General features: G+C 34.8%; 1 protein-coding gene across 16 annotated transcripts in view; it reads right to left on the bottom strand.

Annotated features, from left to right (window-relative positions):
• Window positions 1-24652, bottom strand: part of chl1b (cell adhesion molecule L1-like b) — a 105529-nt gene that overhangs the window by 29661 nt on the left and 51216 nt on the right. For 13 of the 16 annotated variants that reach the window (XM_015347251.2, XM_015347239.2, XM_015347249.2 and 10 more), the window contains exons 2-20: window positions 19895-20092; window positions 18954-18971; window positions 17354-17462; window positions 16982-17172; window positions 15742-15864; window positions 14503-14673; window positions 14139-14186; window positions 13558-13669; window positions 12970-13151; window positions 12254-12385; window positions 11524-11664; window positions 10617-10728; window positions 8812-8981; window positions 8412-8577; window positions 8098-8222; window positions 7778-7879; window positions 7344-7541; window positions 5741-5811; window positions 311-533 (exon numbers count right to left, since the gene is read on the bottom strand). In XM_015347251.2, the coding sequence (XP_015202737.2) occupies window positions 311-533; window positions 5741-5811; window positions 7344-7541; window positions 7778-7879; window positions 8098-8222; window positions 8412-8577; window positions 8812-8981; window positions 10617-10728; window positions 11524-11664; window positions 12254-12385; window positions 12970-13151; window positions 13558-13669; window positions 14139-14186; window positions 14503-14673; window positions 15742-15864; window positions 16982-17172; window positions 17354-17462; window positions 18954-18971; window positions 19895-19994 (2494 nt within the window). In that variant the 5' untranslated portion in view covers window positions 19995-20092. The remainder of the gene's footprint in view (window positions 1-310; window positions 534-5740; window positions 5812-7343; window positions 7542-7777; window positions 7880-8097; window positions 8223-8411; window positions 8578-8811; window positions 8982-10616; window positions 10729-11523; window positions 11665-12253; window positions 12386-12969; window positions 13152-13557; window positions 13670-14138; window positions 14187-14502; window positions 14674-15741; window positions 15865-16981; window positions 17173-17353; window positions 17463-18953; window positions 18972-19894; window positions 20093-24652) is intronic. The other 3 variants (XM_015347247.2, XM_015347244.2, XM_015347248.2) reach the window with 3 other exon arrangements.

The raw sequence follows: 24652 nt of genomic DNA, 5'->3' as shown, positions 1-24652 counted from the left end.
CAGGTGAATGTGAAAGGGAGATTAAATGTAAGGAACATGGGTTGATCAATAGTGTTTGATATTTTTGTTTTTATTCTTTTCTGTAAAACAAAACAACTCCCAATTCACTTTTTTAACTCTCAGGAAAACTGCATGTAATAGCTGTAGTTCAGTACTTATTATAGCCCCAAGAAATTGCACAATATGATATTTTGGTCAAAATGTTTGTTTTTTTTCAGTCCCTCACTGTGAGCTATTGACACGTTAAAGCCTGCCCTCTAGGGGCCGAAGTTGCTTTCTATAGTTTTACAAAAAAGCAGAGAGCACTTACAGTCTTCTCCAGAATAACCAGTTACCACTTGGGGTGCTGGACCCCAGCCGTAATGATTCTTTGCTTGAATTTTTATTTCATATGCTACAAATGTTGGGGTGTTTTTGACAACAAAGGAATGCCTTTTAATGAAGCGATCTGTCCAGTCTTCCTCACTCCCCTGTTGCCTGTAGCTCACTTTATACTCAAGCCCAGGGCCATTTTGTTCAATGGGTTTCAGAGGCTAGGAGCAAAACATAAAACAACAAAAGGATTATTGCTTTTTCCAATGAAATTTTCAGCATCCATCCCCACTACCTACAGTAATAGCACAAGTGGAGAACTTTAAAGGTAGACTACATTGTTCAGGCTTACTGGAATTTATACAGGAGACTGGGGTTGACACCCCTACTTTCCCAAACAGTGCCACAGGATCTTGGTCTAATATCCCATCTGAAAGACAGCACCTCCTAGAACACAATGTCACTGGTGAGCACTTTGGGGGACAGCCTTGAGAACTCAAAATTTGAGAACTGCCAGAGGGAGGAGTGCTACCTTCTGGTCCACCAATACCTTATTCCAAGATTAATTTGTTACAGCAATCCATTCTCTCCTGCCTCCCTCTAAAATGTGCTGAAAAATGTTTTTTTTAGCTCACACATAAAATCTGATAAAATACTGACAGTTTTTCACAGGCAAAAAACTCTCTTGGAAATGCTTTGGTTTATTTTTAAAACATTTAAAACATAAAACATGTATTTCTTCCAGAAAAGAAATTGACTGGTTGTGAACAATAAGCATATAAACAAATGTATTTTTGTTCTGATACAAACCAGGGTGCAGATTTTGCTCTACATTTTGGATATGATGTACGTGAGGTACAGTATGTGCAGTGCCAATTATTTCCAAGATTTTTCAAGCAGTAATGCACAATTGGCTAAGCATATCTGAGGCTGAGTGCAATTTATTTGTCCTGAAAGTCTTCAGTTTTTGGTGCAGTAGCAATGCCTAGGACCTGCTGGGCACTTGCAAGCTTGCAGTGATATATGAAAGATGTGCTCCTCATCTGACTGTTGCTCTCGATGCAATAAGGCACTATGCATAGAGCCTCAAATAAGTTGTCTTACAATATTTAGATCAGGTTTTATGAACTCTATACTGAAAAAAACATATAACAGGAGCTTTAAATACCACTTACAGGGGAACTGCAATGCTCTTTTCAGATTTCAGGGTTAGAAAGAATCAGCATTGATGATAGCATTTCAAACCGCAATAAAAGTTAAATGTATACAGTAACTTGTAAAATCTCCAATTTACACCACAAAATAAATGAAATTTCAAGTTATGTGCAGTGCCATGATTTTGCGATTCAGGGGTGAGTTTCCCGAAAGCATTGTAGCACTAAGAACATCGTAAACTCAATCTTAAGATCTATCGTAAATTTACAAGCGTTTCCCAAAATCCATCATAACTAAAGTAGCATGTTAAATCCTTCGTAATCTACGTGCTCCCCGACCCACTCGTTACTTTAGCGACAGAGATCGCCAGACAGACAACATTAAATTCACATCATGACAATTCTCTGGAAATTTAGAATACTAAGATTTCATATTAAGGATTTTTATATTTTGTTGTGCCATGTAAGAGGAAATTTGGAAAAAGTTCATTTATTTATACAGTAATAAATTTATTAGTCACCCTGGGTAAATTTCATATTCATAAGTCAAATGGTCCAATAATACTCCCTCCTTTAGTACTTTTGAGGTGGAGTTAAAATTTTATTTACATTCCATAAAGAACATAAAAAATGCTAAAGCAAGGAAAACATTTGATATATGTAAACACATAACTTGGTTACATAAATATTTACCCTCATTACTGCTGGCAGTTGTTTTTTTTTGTTCTGTTTATGTTTTCTTTCTTTTATCTGTATTTTCTCCTCTACTTGTATTTTTATAGGAGAGGCAAGAGCACATGCCCAGAGAACCCCAATCCGTTACAATACATTCAATTAAAAAAACAAAAAAAATTAAGTTTTATACTTGACTAGATTATATGATTTTCATGATGAAATGCAGTAATACACTATTTAAGTTAAATCATTGGTCCTAATATATATTTATAAAGTAATGCCACACTGGGCACTTAAGCCATGTGCATGCAAGGTGGGCTGAGAACAGGGTCTGGGGGTGGGACTACGGGACTGTATAGAGTGGGACGGAGGCTGGGAGACAGTCTCTTCCCTTCGTGTTAGTGTAGGTGCAGAGCTGTAACCCCTGTCCCTGTGTGTGTACCTTTCCTAGTTCCTGGTTATTAAATGTGTTGTTCAACCCCATTCTCTGAGTCCCACACCTGCTCCATTCCATACTGAAACCCGCAGTCAATACAATATTTAAAGTTCGAATACCGTTTTATGTTCTGTCATGATTGTTGATGGTAAAGCTTGAGACTTACTCGTTTTCAAATGTGATTATAGGTCCTGTATTTGTTGAGTGACACATGCCAAGCTTAGTAGTTAATTTTTCCAGATGTCAAGTTAATAAGACCAGTTAAAATGAAGTTCCAATACATCCAATAACAACAGTATTTTCTCATGAAACACTTTGATTCTTAATGGCAGCGTGCCAAAAAATATTGCTTTAAATCAAAGACGTGTAGGACGCATACACTGTCCACACAGTCAATCTTGGTTTTCTTTTACGGCATGTCAGTAATTTTTTTTATTTTCTCTTAGAAACAATGTGTCCCATTTTGTGCCTGTCTATATGCTTTCGCTTACAATAAATGGTTGTTAAATTATGATGTCATGTTGACTTCCCACTGAAGGACCAAAACTGACACCATATAATGAAAGTATTGTCAATTGATTGTTTTTCAATCAACTTGTGATGCTTTTTGCTAAGCGACTTCAGGGGCAGGGTTAACAAAGAAGTACTTTATACTTGCTTGTAAAATGACCGATGTTACAACCCCAAGTGTCTAGGGGTAAAGGGGTGTAAATTTTGGATAATTCTTTTGGAAGCAGGTGGGGTTTGGTGAGGGACTAGGAAGCGTGATAACAAGGGTAAGGAACTAGAGTGGTGCCAAATAAAAGAAAATAACAAACAAAATGGAGCTGGCTAGGACAGTGAGGGAAAGCTAATCTGACTACAAAAGAAAACCCGAAACACATGGTCTTCGGCGTCTTCAACACCCTAGCTAACCTGCACTGACTACCCAAAACCATACAAGACAAATGGCACTCACCCGTACTAAACTAGTGTACTAATGCAAAATCAACTAAGTGAGTAAGTGTACCCAACAACCTAAACTAACCTTATATACAAAAGTTCACACAAAAACACAAGTGAACCAGGAATACAAATAAGGGAAAACAAGAGTAATCAACAGGAGCAGGGTACAAAAGAACACAAAAGTTGAACATGTAACACGGCAAAGGTAATGGCAAAACAAGGATGAACACACAAACAAAAGTACAAAGAAACTAACAGAAAACCAACAAAACAACAAAGCCGAAGCTATACGAAAATACACACACACACAAAGCAAAACAAACCAACAAATGAAGCCGAAGCAATAACCAGAAGCGAAGCGAAAACCAAACGGGACCGAAGTCAAACGAAAGGCCTCTCCTTGATGAAAATCTCCATGTTAAGGTATATGCTGAATAAGATGTGTTTTGATTGGCTGACAGCTAATTGATGATGACGTCATACTGAAAGTGTGGTGTAATGGTGGGCCAACGGGGAAGGGAGAACAATCAAGGGTCAGCAGTGTGGACATAACAGAAAAAACACACACAGAACACACACTGGGACGTAACAACCGATTAAGAGGGGTTTTGGGAAACGCATGAAAAAGTAGCATGTACGTTACATACGTACATCGTAAAGTTGCTAGTTAGTCTCAAAGATAAATAGTTTTCGGGAAACTCATCCCAGAATGGGTCAACAAAACATCTGGTGATGTGTGCAGCTCTATGACATTGGAAACAAGCAGGCTTTTGAATACAGTACATCTCTTTAAATCCAACAGAAATATTGCTTTCGATTTTAATATGGTTTTGCCGACAAATACTACTTACTTGTTAACTGTGCGTGCAGATAATATTGGAATATTTCTGAAGTGAAATGGCTGCTGCACCACATGTTATTATTCAGTTGTACATCACAGTACATTAGTCATTACGGAGACTAGTGAGGAGGTAGGGCCGAATGATGTTGCAGTTCATGGGAACTTGAATGTGAGTTTGCAGTAACATGGCAACTCATAGTACTTTCACAAAGTTCACGTTTTTGCGCTTAGTTTGAACTCTGTACATTTTTTCTGTAACGCCAATTTTTGTTACTGAGATCTAATAACCGGTCTGATAAACTGGGACTGCAGTTCCCCTTTAATTATGTCCACACATCCTCATTCTCCCAGTGCAATACATTGATTAAACGTACTGTGAAGCCATGTGGACAAGCCACTGATAATTGCAAAATAAGTAGACACAACCCAGTATATTGCATTTGTGTAGAAAAAAAACTAAGACAATAAGGATTTCTACTTTCTTCTAATGACACACCACAATTTTATATAGAGTGCATGTAACATTCAATAGAAAAATAATACATGCCTCTTTACCAAAGAGAGATAGGATAAGATTTTATTTACTGTAAGAGGAGTGAGCTGTATTTTAAAACAAGCAATTATTTCAAGCTCAGGATCTTTCTTATTTATTTATTTTTTATTAGTGACACTAACAAGCTATAACTCTCCAGGGATGTGAGCTGAAAGCTGTGCTAGTACAGCCTGGCTTGAAGATATTAGAATGAACTGCAGCAAAGTGATATTCTACTACAGCATTGAAAGCATTCTATGAATCAAAAGAAGAAAGGCACAGCAAAAGATCATTTGGCATGCTTCACACTGGGATATCAGTGGAAAACATAATAAAATACAATTATGGTCCACAAAAATTGGCCATTAACAATGACAGACTGGACAAATCCAGTAGGTTCTTTAATATCACTCTGGGTTGAGAAATAAAGAAAAAAGGGTTCTCTTTGAAGTAAGACCAGACTGAATACATGAATAAATCACCTTCATATCACTTTCCATTTATCTTTTTAAAGCACTACAATGAAGTGTTAAGTAGAATTCAGTTACTTTACATCAATTTTTAAACACTCTGTATTCAAACCTGACACAAAGGAGTAAGAAACTTCTGCAGAGTACAAATTTCAAAATAAAGCTCCCATCTTCTGTTGAAGCACCTAACATTATAAAATATAACACAATTACAGAAAGATTATTTCTAGATTATTAAAAAGAAACATTTCTGTATTCACTATAGAAATATCACTTACCACTATAGTTGTTAATAGATGTATTGTGATAAGACATACTTTTTGTAGTAGGAAGAAAATGTACTTAGTAAAAAATGACCCAATTGTGTTTTCTTACCTCCCAATTAATATCTAATTCATTAGGCAAATGGCCTTCAATTTTGATATTTTCTGGGTTCTTATCAGGAGCTAAAAAGGAAACAAAATATGAAATTTGTGTTTCACCATAGCAGCAAATGCATGACTAGAAAATTGCATTGCCCATATAATGCAAGTAGAGTATGCCATTCAATTTTTTTTCAAAGCTCCCAGGAAATAAACTATTGTTATTCCTGTTTATTGTTATCTCAAACACAATCTGCCACACTGAACCACACAATAAGATGACAAAGTTAGTAAAAGGCCAGATACTATACACAAAAAGTTGCATGTTGTGAACACATACAGTGTAGGTAGTGATATACTGTACACATTCTTAGAAAAGTATAAATGTTATAACTTTTTATGCAGTACGGTATTTAAACGTTATAATGTTAGAACAAGCACGTTAAAACCATAACCCACTGTAAGTCACCAAGTTAAAGACTTTGATGCATAAAATATTTATGAAGAAGGTGGATTACTGTTGTGTACTTTTTATATTGAGCCATCACCTACCATCTACTGTGTGTACATTAGGTATGTATTACGCTATTCTACTGTTTTTATTTTCAGCTTCCAAAATTTACCTTTAGATTTTCTGTATGTGGATGTAAACCTAAAAGAAGCACATCATGTTCACAAGCTATAGTTTAATAATGAACCATTTTTATATATCCAACTGAATAATCTTGGTTTCATAAAATATTCTGACTTTTTAATTAGTTTAATGTTTAACATTCAGTCAGTTTAAAATGAATAAAAGTCTAAACAGTTGAAGAGATCCAAAGGGTTAATAATTTTGTGCTTTGAGAAAAGAACAACAGGCCTGTTCTCATAATTATCCTTATCCTTGGTGAGTAGCTGGTTGATAGCTGCAATCGCACATGACTCTCTTTTATCAGGTAATAGACATTCCATTTTGAAACTAAATGTTCTCTTGGTATGCAAGCAATTGAAACTACCTAAGAAAATATCTTATGTTTTTCTGTTGGAATATCTGCTATTCTTTTGGTTTCCTCTTATACAGTATGACTAAATTGGTGTGATTCTCATTGTATAAAAAGGGAAACAATGCTGTATTCAATTTGAGCTCTATTCAGAACTGGATTTTGCACTGTGCTCCTGTATGCATACATAAAGGTCTGTTTTCCTGCTCACTTCAAGAACCTGGTCATTCAGTGAGTTCTACACAGTATACAACTTAAGTTCTATAATTGAAAAATTATAGAACAGCATTGTCCCTCAGCATTGGCCAGGATTTGAAACCAGGCATTTTCTGGCGATAGCCCAAATGCTCCACATACCACATTAAGCTTTCACTGCTCCACTTGGCGGTTTTACACAGTAGTGCAGCCCCACAACTGAGTATTTCTAAAAAGCTGCAGTAGCCCGCAGCCCCTGAACTACAAACTACTGCAGTATACTGTATGTACTGTATTTCCTCTAAGCAATTATCAAGAGGGTATACAAATTGAATTGCAGTAGAAAAAGGTACGAAAGGAAAAAATATATAAATATTTAATCATTTGGAAATTAAATGTTGATTCAAAAGCATGCTAATGATGCTGAGGAACACAAACCTGCTGGAGGAGTTTTGTATCTCTCTGTTGGTTCACTTGGTTGGCCTCTTCCAACTTCATTAACCGCTAACACACGGAACTGGTAGTCTAGATGGCCATGCAGTTTTAAAAGCGCTGAAGCATGATTCCCAGGAACTCTTACCAATTCCTTCCACTTCCCAGGCTCCCATCGGGTTTCTTCATATTCAACAATAAACTCTATTTAAAGAATTACATATTAAGATTAAGTCCTGCACAGCACAACTTCCCTTTGGGCCTTCTAATTCTTTCCAGCTGTGACACAGAATGAAATTTGACCCTTCCTAAAGAGCATGTTATTTCAAAAGGTTCTTGGATCCAATAAAAAATACAGCATGCTTATACAGTATAAGTTCAAAGATTTAAAATGAGTATTAACAGTTTTGTGTGATTGCCTGGATGTAGAAGTACTGTACCTGTTATTGGACTGTTATGGCTATCCCCAGGATCCCACTTTAGTTTTACACTTCTGTTTTTGTGATCACTAAGTGCCAGCTCCACAGGAGGATCAGGAACATCTACAGTTTGTGCAAATACCAAAATATTCCATCTTTATATCAGAGATTTGGTGTGGTAATAACAACAACAACACACTCATAATTTGACTAGCATTCTTCCTTTATAAAAAATATAATTAGTCGTTCTAAAAAAAATGTTGATGTTATTTCTTTGTTGGGACCCCACAGCTTCAGTCATAGTGGATAAGTCAAATAAAAAAGTTTTATTTTTTACTTACCAAGTACAATGAGTTGTGCAGTTGCCTCATCTTGGTCTAAAGGGGTGATTGCTATACAAGTATATACAGCTTCGTCTTCATGGTTTACATTGATTATTTGCAACACCCCACTATCCTCATAATATCTAAACATTAAGAGGACAAGATTATACAATGCCTCTCGCAGTTGAACTAACAAGTTAGAATTTGCTAAACATTTTTATCTTTTTTATATCACAGTTTAAAGTAAATAAAAAACACTGTATATTGGTGCTAATGAATACAAATACTTAAGAAATATTTTCAAAACAACTTTTATAAGACACGTATCTTACCGAGTGCTTTCTGTATTGTTAAAAAATATTTCCTCTTGATCTTTTTTCCAGAGGGTTCGAAAGTTACTTTTGAAAGAGCTGTCATATTCTGCCTGGCAAGTCAGTTGAGCAGTGGTTCCTCTTAGCACCTTTAAATGCTGTGGAGCATCCACTATTTTTGTTGCATCTGTAAAATTATAAATTATAATCATTTTTAATTTTGTCAATCCCCAGCTGTAAAGGATGGTGTTAAATGTTTTAGTAGTTTTTTAACTTTTGTATGTACAGATACTACTTCATTTAGACAGAAAACAAAGTAATATTATTTTACATTTGTTTAATAAAGTGAGCTGATATTGTATAATAATTTGTTTAGCTAATGACTAGACTACTAGGGATGACAGTGTATGCTACAACATACCTTTTACATCTAATAATGTAGTAATTGCTGATTTTCCCTCGTTGTTGGTAGCAAGGCATATGTATTGGCCACTATCTTTTTTTACAACACTATGAATCTCCAACGAGCCATTTTTATGAATAGAAAATCTTTTGTCATCTTGAAGAGAATCAACTGATTCATCCTTTGACCTAAAAAGACATTAAACAACTCTTGTCAAGCATTTGTATTTATTGTATTTAAAAGTATTTGTGTGTTTTATAGTCTGTAAGGGTATATGCTACAAAACATGGAGGAGAAATAACTTTACAAAGAATGCTTTAAAAGACAGAAAATATAACAGGAATAATATTTTAAAAATCCTAAGAAGAACTGTTTGCATGATAAAAAATGACAACAGAAAGCCAAAGTGATTTTTTTTAAAAGAAAGATTCAAAAGCAGCAATAGGCTCAGTATTTCTGGTAGTTTTTTAAGAGAAGCATAAACCTGGAAGCCTAACAGAATTGTCTGTGACTGTGGAAAGGCGGTATTGATTTAGGTCCAACAACTAAGTAAAAGATGTGGCCTAAAGCATGTAACCTAGCTTAGCAGGTCAGCTCTTTCAACACAGCAGTAGTTCATATGTACTACAATCCTAACAACTTAGGTTCAGATCCCCACACAGTGCTCAGACTAGCAGCATCGCTGCATCCAGTGAAGACTACAGAATGTAATCAGAAATAAAGGCAGAAAGGTGCTCATTTCCATAAGATGTAATCAACCAATTTAATGCTATTTTTAAGCAGCCCAATATTTCAGTGGGAATTACTACAAAAGAAGCTGGAGAAAGAAGAATATGCTCTGAAGAAGTGCTGGTGATTAGTATCACTGTCAAATTCAGAGTACATTAGTAATATTATTAAACAGACAGCTGTAAGCAAAGAAATTCTAGGATAAACAACAGGCATTAAGCCACTACATATTACTGGGGCAATCAAGAAGGGGGAGATCTTAATAATCTGACATTGTGAAAAGTTCCTGCTTGTGGCCTCTCAAACACATTGGACTTCTGTTCAATCTTATCACTGATGGGGTTTTGTTCCATGATCATCACTTAACAAAATCACTTTAACTGATTTTTTGTTTCTTTTGAGGGGTTGTGTGTAGTACCCATCTTCATCCATTCAGTAGTATTTAACATAAGCAACTGGTAACTCAATGCTCATTCTTGTTCTACTTCTGTGCCAATGCATTTTACCTCAGCCTTCACTTAATACTGCTGAATATTGCCACCTGTTCATTGCCTCCATCATACATGTTTCACACTATGGTATTCCAAAAAGATGCATATCCAATTGGACTTGATCAAACAATGCTCATGCTCGACCCATCACTGAAGAAATGGAGCATCAGCATTTACGGGTTCTTTCATGAAAATGAAAATTACAGGTTCTGCGTTAAGTTTACAATCTTTTGGAGCATCTCCTGTACAAAACTCAGTTGTTTGTAAACTTGTCAGATCTTGGAAAAAAAACATTGCTTGTCGTAGTGAATTGGCTTGACATTCTGTATACATTTGCTTTGCAACAAGTTCAATGCCTGCAAAATGTACAGTAAATATTATTGAAAACCTAGGCTTGTATTATCAAGCATTTGTTTTATACTGCTATGTATTGTAAGAAGTTGGACTATACTGGAGTTTTTTAGATTTTATGAAGTAAAAAAATCAATTATGTGTTTATTGCATTTTCAGATTAATGGGAATGAAAAGATGTTTATGTTTTATATGCAAGGAAAGTACATTGAAGATCTCCACTGATATAGACGGACCTTAACTGTCACTTACCAAGATATCGCCGAAGTGGGGGAGCTGAATACTTTGCAGTGCATGGTGACACTCTTCCCTACCACAGCCGCATATTCCTGAAAATCCTCAGTTAGTATCATCGGAGGAAGGTCTGACAGGAAAGTTAACACAATACAATAATACATCTGGATTTTATACAGCTATTAGAGTGCATTGAATTAGGACTTATTATGGTCATGTTTTTAGTGGTATTGGGGTATTCAGGAGCAAACCTATGAAATGCTGATACTGTAAATAAATGGGACAAAGGTTATTTACTGTATAGGGAATAATAAAGGTCTGTACAGGACACACAGTGGGCAAACACTGAAAAACATGTGTCTGATGAACAAAATGTTGTTTTTCTCTATGTTCTATGTATTTGAAAGACATAAAACTTCACAAATTAAGAATGAAAGTGTCATGTTTCTTCTTTGAAGCATAATAGTTTAATGGTGGAAACACGTTTGCATTTAAAAGTAATCACATCCAGGTTCCATTGAGACAAAGGGTGCTTTAAACAGAGTATCCTAAAACAGCAGTTTTCCTCAGGCAGTAATATTAACTTAAGGGCACCCTTTGCTACACTTTAAAATTAAGGAATTCCAAGGAATTAAAATAATTAATACTTTTTTTCCAACTAACAAAGAAAACAGATGTTTACTATCCTTTAGCTATTTTATGATCACGTTGGTGTTCCTTTTTTTCTCCATAGCTAATACAATAAGGTTGGACAGAATGGTAAACAGTAGAAGCAGAGGCACTCATTTAAAAAAGTGATAGCAATACTGTACAGAACTTGAACTTGCATTTAGTCATCTGAAAAGTAATTAGGCCTGAAAGTGAAATGCTTTCGAAGTAATTCACTCTTACATCCAAAAGTACATGAATACAATGGTGTACTTACTCATTACCATGATATTAGCATTGGCAAGGATGGTCCCATGTTTGTTTGATGCTTGACATTGATATACTGCACTGTCATTTGGCTTTACATTATGAAGTATGACTGTGTCACCTAAAACTCTTCTGTTGGATGCAGGTACATCTGAAATAATCATTAATGAATTAATAGGAAATTTATAATACACTGAGAAACCACAGTAAAATGATTGCAGGGTCCTAACTGATATTTTGGCTTTAACATATTTTGGTTTGAGGCACTGCATGGTCATATTATCAAGAAGATGGAGCCCCCTACTGGTAAACCAAGAGGTTGCTGCAAAGGCCGCAGAGTAGGTTATGATAGATTGAAGATAACAGTGCTAAACGTGGCACACAGTGGTCTAGAGCCCTGTGTTTATACTCTATACCCAGTGATTGGTAGGAACTTAGGCTTTTCCTCCTCCTAAGCTTTGAACTCCTTTTAATTTAACATCAAGAAACCTGCTTTAAAGGTCTACACTCCAAATGTTAAGGTATTTTGCCGAAGCATTAAATTCTGATAAAATTAACTTTTAAACACTTACAGCTTACATTCTGTCAGAATGTAACCGTGCATTAAAACATACAGTTATCCTTGATTCTTTGTTAAAGGTATTTTTGTTTCAAGATAAATGCAAAATACTGTAGTTCTGAGAGTAGACTTTTCATGTATATTTCATAATGCAAGTCTTACAGATTTTTTTTTTACTTACCATGTAAAGGTAACCCATTTACTGTCCACTTTATACTTGGCTGTGGTTTACCTGTTGCAGAACATCTTATATGGGCTTCAGACCCAATGACTTTTATCTGGCTTTCTGGTTTAAAATCCCATTGAGGTGGTTCTGGGAAGAAAATAATTAAATTCATAGTAATAAATATATTGCTTAATAAGACTTATTTTGTACTATACTGTATGTGTTTTTGGTGACAATTTCAGAACACTATACTAGTATCAATGTATTAAACACAAATAAAGGAAGATAAAATACATGTAATCTGGTTTCCCTGTAATGATATTAAAATTAGGTTAAATATAATCATTTGCGTTTGCAAGTCTTTTCTCATAAATGATCATTTCTAAGTTATTTAGTGGAGTTCAAATCTTTAGTTGGAAGAAGCAAAGGTGTTTAACTGAAAACTGTGACGCACCATTGCAACCATTAACCACTAGATGGCGAGTTTTTCCAAACAAAATGATACATCCCAGGTGATCTACTGTATACTGTACTGTAGGTAGTTTAGAACAAATCACAATTATAATTGTGGGGTACAAGCTCTTTTGTAGAACTGTTTTGCTTATAGCTATGGATTGGATGAAGCAGTCATTCCTTTTCTTCTTAATACACCACAAATTTAAACTGCTTTAATTTGCTGGAAACCAAAATAATATTTAAATTTCATGACTCCTACCTGCAGAATCACTCACCTTCAACTGTAACGTGGAAGTAGTGGTGTACTTCTCCAAGTGAATTCTTAGCTTTGCACATGTATTTACCATCATCCTCTTCCTGCACATTAGGTATTCTTATAAGTTTGCCATGGTTTTCCTTTCTTGCTTGCTCAGGCATGTCGGCTCCAACTCTAACCCACTCATACGAAGGAGTTGGACTAACAGCATCACCAAACAAAAAAGATAAACTCTTTCCAGTTACTGTACAATTGTTAGTGACATGAAACAGTTTAAATGTATAAACCCTCTTTTTATCATTTTTCACCAAAATTATTTTCATAATATTTATTACAGTATATACTTTATTATTACACCATTACTGTACTAAATTGTATCCCATACCGCTTGTGGCAACGAAAGAAAGTTGACAAAGAAGCTGTCAATGGGTTACAGTGTTTGTTTAGACCTGGAGTACAGATAAGGGCGGCAAGTTTAGAAAATGAAGAGGAAGCACATTATAGTCGTTTTATAGGTCAAAAGCACAACTTTAAGAAGAGGGATTTTAGATAGTTTGTTTGGACATAACAAGCTGTATTATGGAAGATTAGAGAACATGTTACTCACAGTCCTTCTGCGATACACTCCAACTGAAGTAAATCTCCTTTCACAAGCTGGATCTCAGAGTGACCACCAGAGGGGGATAGAAGCCTTGGCTTTCTTTCTGAGATTGCGTTTGCTTTAAATAGAGGGGAGTGTTTACAATTAACATACAAGAAAATCTTGATTATTTTAAGTATCAAACAATATTTTAGTATCAAGTACACTGACTAGTAAATCAACTAATAAAGCCTTTTAAAACTTTTTTTTTTAACAGCAACATCTCACTCTACAGTAAGTTAAAAAAATAATCTATACTCTACAGGATTTATAATGTGTAGTTTTGATAAACCTGGTTACAAACTGTAAATATTAATTCCAAATATGAAATCTGTGACTTTATGTACCAGGAGCTGCGACAGTATTTCCAGATTGAGTTTTTGACATGTTTTACGCTGTACCTTTAGCTAAGTGGATTCAATTTCATGTTGGTCAAGCATGCTGCTTTTACTGATTGTGCACCTGCTGACTATGTAACAGGAGTTCAGAATTCCCATTCCATAAATGTGTTGGAACAAGATTAGATTGCTGTTAATAACTTAACTCACCACTAGCATCAGTGATATCACGTGACTCTGTACCATTGACAGATCTAACTGAAATACAAATGTGGAAAAGAAATGACAAACATGAAAAAAAAGCACACGGAAAATAATAATGAATATATGATAATGAATATGAAAATGCAGAACAAAAAATAAAATAACAGTATTATGCTGGTCTAATGGGTGTCACTATGCTTTGGTTTTTAATGCTGCCGTAGAGCCTTGGAATTGATTCTGGCCTGTTGAGTTTATATAATTTCCCCATGTTTATGTGGGTTTTCTTCAAGTGCTCTAGGTTCCTCCCACAGTCCTTACAAAATTATTATCAATACATTGTGTGCCTAGATCTTTATAGCATGAAACTTACTTCTGTTGACAATTAAAGACATTGCTGTTTTTTGTAAAATGGTTCGAATTCTTGGAAAAGAAGCAACACAACAGTAGTCACTTCTACTGTCCTTCTCCAGCGCATTGGAGAAGAAGAGGTCTCCATTTAGCCCCATAGATACCCTCTCATCCTGCTGGATATGCTGCAAACCTGTTGAAAGAGAAAGAAGGAAAGAAAAAAAGAATGTGGAAAGCAAAAAGAAGTCAGTGCAAAATAAAACATAGCTCTCTATAACTTGATAGCATATTATGCTGTATGAATGAATTCAGGTTAAAGCTCATTCCAGTCGAAAAACCCATATAACATATAAAATAATCAGTAGCTACTGATACTATAACTGGTTTAGACCCATAATTACTTTAATGTTCCTTGATCAAGACTTCCCATTGACTAGAGTTTCTGGCAATGACTGGAGTTCTATTGATATATTTGAGAGAGTTTGCAAGGTCCAGTACAATTTGTCTGTACAATCAAGGCAAGTAAGCACCCTCAAAATAATGTATACAATTAGTACGAATAACCACCAATCTATTTCTATCCATTCACTAACTGAGACAAAAGAATGTTCTACAAAAACAAGTTCACAAAACAAGTTCAGCAGGTTAAAACATTTAATTAAAAAAAACATGCCTTTGTCCTGAAACCTGTTAGCAAAATAAAACATTGACCATGTGTAACATCCAACAGAGGTCTGCTTTTTGAAAGTTAAGGCTGTGCATATTTTTCCCACTTTTTAATTCCTGAGCCTTTACAAGAACGAATTTTTTTTTATTGATATGATTCAGCATCGTTATAATTTCTTACCCGGTATCACTGCTTTTTAAGTTTACATTTAATAGGTTCATAAACTCCACAGCTTCAATAGCATTTTGTAAGGATGATTGTGCTGGAAAACTTTTGTGGTTAAGCTTCTGTTGAGCCAGTAATTCAGACACCAGTCAAAAGGTCAGTGAGGCAGCAGCCCCTCCCCTTCTTCTTGGCAATAAAGAGGGTGGGGAAGGGTGTGGGTAAGGACTAGAAACAATATGGGATGGTGAGCCATGTACTTAAACACATGGCTGCAGATTGAGCCTTCTAGGACTTTCCCAACACTATGATTACAACAAAAAAGTTTCTGAGATTCAAAAGTGAAAACAGTTAATATACTAATTGCCAGAGTTAACCAACAACAAGTATAGAGGATGCTCAGAAATTCAGTTGTGCTGATACAATACTCACCAATTGTCATCCAGTATATTTGCAAAGGAGGAATGCCTTTAGGTGGATTGCACTTCAAAATGACTGACTGCCCCTCCTCAACAATAAATGGGTCAATTTTTTCTTTAGGAAATTTTGGAATACCTAAAAAATGCACAAGCAGACAGAGTGCCGTGAAGGGACAATTTAGCTTCTTGTATTATTAACAGTGTAATTAGGTGTAAAATTTAACTTGACTTTATGTCAACATGTTAAACAGTGCATGTAACATTCTCAACTGCTCTTCTTAGCTAAAGCAATTGAGTTTTTTTCATCTGTAATAGGTTTAGAATTTGTGATTGACCATTTTTTTTGTAATATACAGTACAGCTGATTTGGACTAGCCAATTTTGTTTTTCATATCTCAGATCACAGCAATAAACACCAAGACCACAGAATAAGGAAGTGCAGGCAGACTCCTCCAACCCACCCACCTTCAAACCACTCAACGTTTTATAATGACTGGGGAAGATGGATATCTCCGAGCCCAGACTGACTAAACCCACACCAAGATCAGAGGAGCTCAGCCATTTGTGCACAGCAGCTTGGAGAATCCCCGTCACAATTGGCTACTGACATGATCCAGGCTCAAACCCGCAATCACAGAGCCCAGTCTTCGCTTGGGCGAATTCCTTAAACAGCTGAGCCATTCAGGAGACCCCCATATAGATTTTATATTCTATAAAATATATAGTGCGTGTTACATTTAGAAATAAACTAACTTCTCTGATCTGTACTATATGCATACAGGGCTCACTGTATGCATGTAGTCAAGCTTATAGAATTATACTACCACAATGCTTTACCTCTAAGTACTGAATCATATAAAATGACAGCAATCTCAAACTTCTTTGGAACATACTGTATATACAGGATTTGTGGAGCAAGATTACACAATATGCTAAATTCATAGTACTTCTGAATAAAGGAATAAGTGAAAAGAATTAAAAGATAGACATGTTGATAAGATATGACAATTTATGAAAGAAAAACAGAGTAATAAGTATACTGTGAATATTTCTGTGCATGTTTTTAACACCATAAAACTTTAAACTCTTTAAAACTTTAAAGAGTAGGTAGTGTTGTGACAAAAATATACCATCACAAAACATCACCCATTGTTACAACAGTTTACATAATGTGTGTAATTACTGTACGTAATTTCATTGTTCACACATTTAGAGCTAGAATACTTATATTGACATCACAAGTTAATGCTTACTGGGTACAATGAATTCAATCTCTTCCGAAACAGCTGTTCCCAATTTGTTTGATGCATAACAGCGATATTTGCCCTGGAATTCCGTAATGTTTCCATTATTGACAATGACAAATGTTCCTGAATTCTCCTGTGTTATCAGCCTGTTGTCTTGATCAGGAAAGAAATCCAGTCCATCCTTTGTCCATTGAAATCTAAAAGAGAACAATTGTGCCTTGAAATATTGAACAGGATAAAGTCAAATTAAAAAAGAAAAGGTTTTATCATTTAAAAGATTTTTCTTATTTCCCTATAAACTGAAAAAAACCATTCTGTATTATACAGTATGCATATCTAAAGTGATTTTTACAGTATTTTACTAACTGAAATACTTACTCTGGTTCTGGATTGCCTTTTGCTTCACACTTAATAGAAATGCTCTCATCAAATGGGAATGCTATTTGGGAAGTTGGGGACTGCTCTGTGATGGTGGGAAGTTGCTCAACTGGACAAGACAAATAGAACAATAATCACATATTTGCACATATAAGTATGTATTTAAAAAGAAGGAGTGCTCATCAGTGGGTGTCATAATATACTGTACACACAACATTAACTAATTGTCCAGCACAGTGGATTTCAAAAGAGGTATCATCACACATGCAGTTTTCACTGGTCTTATAAAGATCTTGAAAAACAGCTGTAAACACATTGAAGGTTATGTACTGTATATATACATACTTCCAATGAAAGGATTAAAAGGGTAGCCTACAAGCTACCTACACTAGGCTTAAGGTATCCTACAAGCTACAGTACATACTGTACTGTACACTAGGCTACATTCTGCAAGAAGACTACAGAAGAAAGTTACTTAAAAATGTTTACACACAACCTGATAAAACTACATTTCCTGTAATCTAGTACAGTACTGGTTTATTTTTTGTATTAAAATTCCTTGGTGAGAGTGTGTGGTTACCTCAAATAGCTGTCCCAGTGCACTGATTGGACAACACTTTCCAATTCCTGATGAAAGCTCCTTGAGGAGTTCAACACTGTAGCATTAGCAGCAGACACAGCAGGTGCTTGAAATCATATCCACAGAGTGCAAGAGCACTCTATGTGAGAGCCACTCATCTGAATTTGTGCATTTCATCAAAAAAAGAGCCTAAAACATGATTTTCTGTGTTATGGTGCACTTATTTGTCATACATTTTCTTCTTCTGATTTATATCTATGGAAGTGAAGTGTGATGGCTTTCTTTTTCCTTTTTTACGTATGCAATTACCTTTATTATATTTGCAACTCCCAATTTTGTTTTATTCAATGGGCTAGGATACTTTGTGGTGTTGATGTGCTAAATTGCTATGTTGAAGGGAAATAATGACTCTAAATCCTGCAAAATACTGTATGATCATTTAAAACAGCACAGGTAATTCCATGGATCCTGACAGTGATTAATACTGTACTGTATATGGTATATAATTCAGAACTAGAATACGTTTCTAAAATGCTTGTTTCAATAGCCTATAGTCCATAATATAGTAATTACCTGAATATTTCTCAAAAATATTAACATACCTACTGTACAGTACATAGACTGAAAGAGGCAATGGCGTGAGACTGAATCTATTCACAAAATGTATTTCTAAATGCTTATGCAAGTAAAAATGTAGTTGAAATGGGTTACGTTCTACACATCTTTGCCTTCTGCTGAACAGTCCCATATCAGTACTGATTACATTTTTTAATTAAAGAGTATCCTTAAGGAGTATCTTTTTCATGGAGGATAATATTTTTTTGTATTTACATACTAAATACAAGACGTTCAATGCACTATAATGCTCCAAATGACTTAACAAATTGAAGAACTGACCACAGTTAAACATTCTTTTATTGATATAAGTATCAATTTGCCCCAAATCCAATTTGTTAGTGAAGTCAAATTAGTATTGCATTGTAAAAAAGTGAAGTAATATTGAGATGGGAAAGAACTTACTGTTCACTTGACTTAAAACTAGAAAATCCAAGGAAGCATTAAAAAATGAAAAAGTGTTACATTTCATTAATTGTTGTTTCTGTTTACTTACATGCATACTATAAAATGTTATAGTAATTGTATATATATATTACTTATGCATATTCCATACTCATGGTTCACCTTCATTAAATTGACCAGAATTCTATAAAAAACATTAAGCAGTCATATTCAATCACACATGACGGGTAATGAAACATTTAGTAGCAGCCTTAGATTATTTTTTTAAGAAGACGAAGAAGACAAAGAATAATGCAGCTGTTTTAATGAAAACACAAGAAAAGCTGACATTAATTTTGGGAGATTTTAAAAACTGATTCTTCATATGGTAGGATAAAAAAATGAATTCACTGTTGAAACTGGAAAAGAATGCTCTTGTTTCCAAGGAGACGACAAGAAATCATTACTAAAATATCAGCTTCTTATCGCCTGTTATAATGATCCAAAGGATATCTTGATACTTGAGTACCAACAGGGATTTACATTACTGTTTTTTTAGTCATGTTTCTAGTCATGTTTCATCTTTTTTATTGTATGCGGTTTGCCGGTACAAAGGTTTCTTTGTTGCACATTAAGGTATGTAAATCATCTCTTCTTTAAAAAGTGGTAAAATACTTGGTACCTAACAAGGGTAATGGTACTGTACATGTGGTGGACACGGCTGAATTTGGAAATGTGGGAACATGTCTTGAACTACAATCATGAACATGATGTGCAGGCTTCATCATGAAACAGTGTTTGAAAGAAAGCTTCATTGAAACCATTCCGCTTTTCACATGATGTACATTATCAGTAAAAGACTACCATTAATAATTAAATGGAATAACCAAGTATTATTTTATCTAAACACATAAATTAAATCAATAATAGCAATATAAACAAAACATGCAGTTATAACTTACCTTCCAGTGGAATGTCGAGGGCTGTAGTCCACTGATGCAAACTGACCACCGTGTACAAAGTAATTAAAAGTGCAACACCTGTATTCCACAACGCCTTCATCACTTGACAGTTGATGTTCTCAAATATTTGCAAAGCAATGCCAATCCAATTCGTTTTCCAGCTTCAGTTCATCTCAGTAAAGGGTCCAGAAAGAGACACTGCAAGTGTAAAAATGAAATTTCCATTAAAACTCCCACACTAAGAAATGTAAATTAAGGAAAACCCCAGTGGCTGTAAAATGTGATGTGCCAATCGGCCAAGAAATATGTTTCTTTTTTTAAGGTCTAACATTGATTTCTTCTATGGCCATTTTAAAAGTATATATTTTCACTCCATTTGCAGGGTGCAGAGTTCTAAAACCAATGTGTGAGGTGTCATATTACCTTGAACTGTGTGTTTTTGCTGCACATTGTGATTTAATGTTAAATATATGTTCGTGTTTGTGTCACTTTATGTCTATATACTGTACCTTTACATTCCACCGTACAATGGAAGAAAATATTAGGTATTATATTATTATGACAGAGTAAACATGCTTTATAGTACACCTGTATTAATTTTAAATTGTGCTTGTTATCTACAGTACAAAGAAAAAATATAATTTTCTACATAGAAAAATAATGTTATTCATTGTATTAATTCCTGCTGTGTGCAAATGCTAGAAGTTCTTTATTACTGTATTTCCAATCATATTATAGAGCCTTAACTGCTCAATAGACTACTACAGCTTTGTACAGTATATTAGCTGACCTGGGAAATGAATTCTAACAGCAGCTTCTATGACTGTTAGGTCAATAGCCACATGTACTGTACATTGTGCATTTAGTGTAACCATTGATTATACATTCATTCAAGAAGTGGCTTTGAAAAGTACAGTTCAAAACAGGAACAAAACCTTTCTTCCAAAGTAAGATTGTGTTGCCACTGCTAACAAATACTTTTTTACAAAAACTAACATCTGTAAAACTTATTTTTTAGTTTAACTTGATTATATAATTAGCAAGGACAATCCCATTTCCCTATTGTAAAAGTGACAGTGATCTCCCATAATGAACACTACCAGACATGCTATGCTTGCTTCAATACTGTATGTTTAACTGGACCAATCTTGTATCTTTGGCCAGCTGTCATGCAAACAAATATCTTACACTATTTTTAAATTTTTTTTCTCAAGTTCCTTCTGCTTGTAAGCCACCATAAGACCTACGATAATGCACGGTTTCAGATAAGCTCAGCAAGTTTCCTCAAATCCGCGCCTGTGATTGATGTGCTGTTGACACATACTTCCATCTCCCACACATCTTCTAACTCTGACATTGTAATCTCTTAAACCCCTTTTATATTGGACTTGTCAGAAATCAGCTACACTACTCCAAGTAACCAACAACCCGCAATCTTCATGCCATGTTCACCCTACCATCAAAGACTATATCTATAACTGCGCAGTCTGGCTGCGTGGCATTTATTGTATTACAGTACACAGGTTAATTTTTTTTTTCTCTTGGAGCAAATGTTCTGATACAGTAGCATTTCCTTCGAAAACGTTTAGCTATTTTGACATCTCTCATTTTCAGTAGGGAAAATCTTTCTAGACCATGCATTACACTCTATAACAAATTTTACAAATACAACAGGGGGATTTGGTTTGAGTACAAAAAAATGTATCTTGACCGTAAGGGTCAAAGGATCACTGAATGACTTGTAATTGAATAATTGCAAAGGCAGGGAATGACTCAGTCTCTTGGGGTTCTGTGTTTGTAACATTTGTATTCTGTTTCCTATCTTTTGTATCTTCATAATGGAATTAAGTCAGTCAGTGCCTCATGTCTGAGCACTGCCTAGTTTTTCATGGCTGACATTGCAAATTATATTCCAAACTTTAAGTATGTGAAATTATTATATTTTTATGTTTTTCTGTTATTGTTTCCTTTAGTTTAAGTGGCAGTATGGCTTTGCCACTGCTTTGTGATTTTGTTTTTTGAATTTTGTTTTAGACAAACACCAAATTAAAAGTTTTTCTATAACATTATTAAGTCACTTTGTCAGTAGATTATCATTTGTGCATTTCACACAAGTGGTAGTACGACAGTATCCAAGAATAAAATCAAACATTTGTACTGATACGGTTACACTTTGTAAAGCGATTAAGACAGTTTAAGAATGAAAACAATCCCAGCAAGTAAGCATGTTGTATTTTCCCATTCCTATCAGCCCCATATTTAATCAGCCCAATGCCAATTAGAAGGTCTGCAGCTCATTCTGACACCATTTAGGCACTGCACTACCGAGGCAAAGGTACTATTTTCTTGTAAAACTTTTATTTTATATGGTCAGCCATCTGGCAGCAGAACAGACTTTTAGGAAAAACAAAAAAGAAATGAGATGACGTAAACCGGTTAGACTATTTTTATTAACAAAAAGTAAAATATATAAATTTCCATCATTCTCAGTGAGGAGAATATTGTCTTGATCATTTATTTATTGAACTAAACACACAAACAAAAAAGATTTACAAAAGCAACTGGAGATTTTGGTTTGAGTAAAAAAAAAGTAGACCTTAACTCTATTTCTTTCATTATCTTGAAATCTTGAAATTCTTTAACATTTCAAAATAATTTGTTTTTGTGCATGGGTTAAAATCTCTGCATGCTTAACATCTGTGCTAAGCTCTTTATTTGCTACTAGTCGCTAGACTAGCAGAGATAGCTAATTTGATGATTACCCAGCTTTTTTTCAAACAGCTTTCCTTTCTTCAGCAGCTTGGTTTTTGACTTGTCTCTGTAATAATACAGTCTGTGTTCCCTTTTCCCCTTTTGTGTAACTCAAATATCCAACAAAAAACAGAAAGGTCAAAGGGCTTGTTCTTGACTAGTAATTGAATAATTGACAAGCCAGGAAAAGAGTCAATTCACTTTTTTGCCAGAATCAGTCTCAGTGGGATTCTGTGTTTGTTACATTTGTACACTGTTTTGCATGACTTGTATCTTGATAATGGAAGTAGCTCTGCCATTGCTTTGTGTCTCAGTCCTGCTTAGCTATTACCTTACATTGCAGGTGATTTCCAAAACGTAACAAATATCAAACATGCGTTGCATTAATATTTTCAATTCAGATATTAGCAATTTTAATTTAATTCAGTGGGCAGTATGGCTTTGCCAAAAACTTTATTATTTTCTGTGTCACTAATTCAGAAGAAACACAAAATGCAATTTCCTACAGCTTTTTTATCATTTGAGTTCATTTCACTGGTGGATTTGCATTTACTCGTGTTACAAAATTGGAAGTATAATTGTATTGGAGACTAAAATCAAACATCAATACTAAATGGATTAATCTTTGTAAAGGGATTAAGACAGTTAAAGCATGGTTTTAAACAATCTGAGCATGTTGTGCTTCCCCATTTCTATCAGCTCCATATACCTTTACTGGAGTGCAGCAGTACAAGGATCTTTAAGCGTAACGTATTATTTTGCTGTAAAAGGTTTATTTTGAAAACTCATGTATCTGGCAGCTGAATGATATGCTAGTAAACCAAGGCAGAAACTGATACAATGTAAATTGCAATTTTTTGTATTTTATCATCAAGAGAGTTACAAGAGAGGACTCAGCATAGAGTCCTTCATTCATAAATGTGTATGACTTGAAACACATTTAAAATTCCATCCATATATGTACATACCGAACTTTAAGCCATCTTTGTATAATTATATCCGATTATACTTGTAAGATTTACTGCAGGTTTCAACATACTGAAGACTGGGTTTCACTGACATCTGACTTGCATCATCATGTGTACTCATAAAAGAAAATGTGAGTTCAGAGGGTAATGCACAGTTAAGCACTAAAATGAATTCCATCTTGCATTTCATATGCCAGACTACTGCACCAAAACACTTTTTTAATGGGATCCTTTCAAAATGTCTGTAAACTCAAAGATCAATATAATTATAAACTACAGTTTTTGTATATATTAGCAACAGCTGCATTTTATTACATCCTTTGTGAGTGAAGGCAAAGCTATAAGGCTAAAAAGAGCACCAGATACACACCTGCTTGTGATTTGTCATACAAATTCAAACAACCTTCACTTTATCTGCCTCTTGAAAAGGCTATAGGGAATCCATACTTTTGATGCAAAGAATGGTACTGTAGCTTATGAATGGAAATAAATAAAAAAGTCAAAGTACACCTCCCAATTCTAAATGTCACCCTATTGAACCTAGAAAACAATAACTTGCTCAGCAAGGATGAGTCATTGTCACAATGGTGGTATTATCAATCTTGTGTAAAAGACAGCTACCTTTGCTTTGCTGGTTGTCTTTCTGCTGCAGATGCGTGATACTAGATTTGGCACTGAGGAAACAGTCACAGAATTATTGATTGAAGCCCTTCATTTATCCTTCAATTATTAAGAGTACAGTAAGTGTGTGACCAATTTAAAATGAATTTAATGTAACTATCAACGTTTTTAAAATTAAAAGATTCAGGGATACTTCAAAGCAGCATAATTCATGAAAAGTTGTATTTCATAAAAATAATTTTGTAATTCATCCCAAGGAAGTGACAAAATTATTACTTTTTGGTCTCGTGACCTTTGGTGGTCTAACTGCATTTAAAGTAATTTCAGAATTATGCTCTCTCCCGACTTAGCCATTACAGTATTATGTGCCTTATGTTGCACAGTAGTTTTATCAGCAAGCCTGTAATAGGATTAAGGC

The sequence above is a fragment of the Lepisosteus oculatus genome, chromosome 4, assembly GCF_040954835.1.
Source record: "Lepisosteus oculatus isolate fLepOcu1 chromosome 4, fLepOcu1.hap2, whole genome shotgun sequence".
NCBI lineage: Eukaryota > Metazoa > Chordata > Actinopteri > Semionotiformes > Lepisosteidae > Lepisosteus > Lepisosteus oculatus.
The sequence above is the reverse complement of the archived record's forward strand: the minus strand, read 5'-3'. Positions and strand labels throughout refer to the sequence as shown.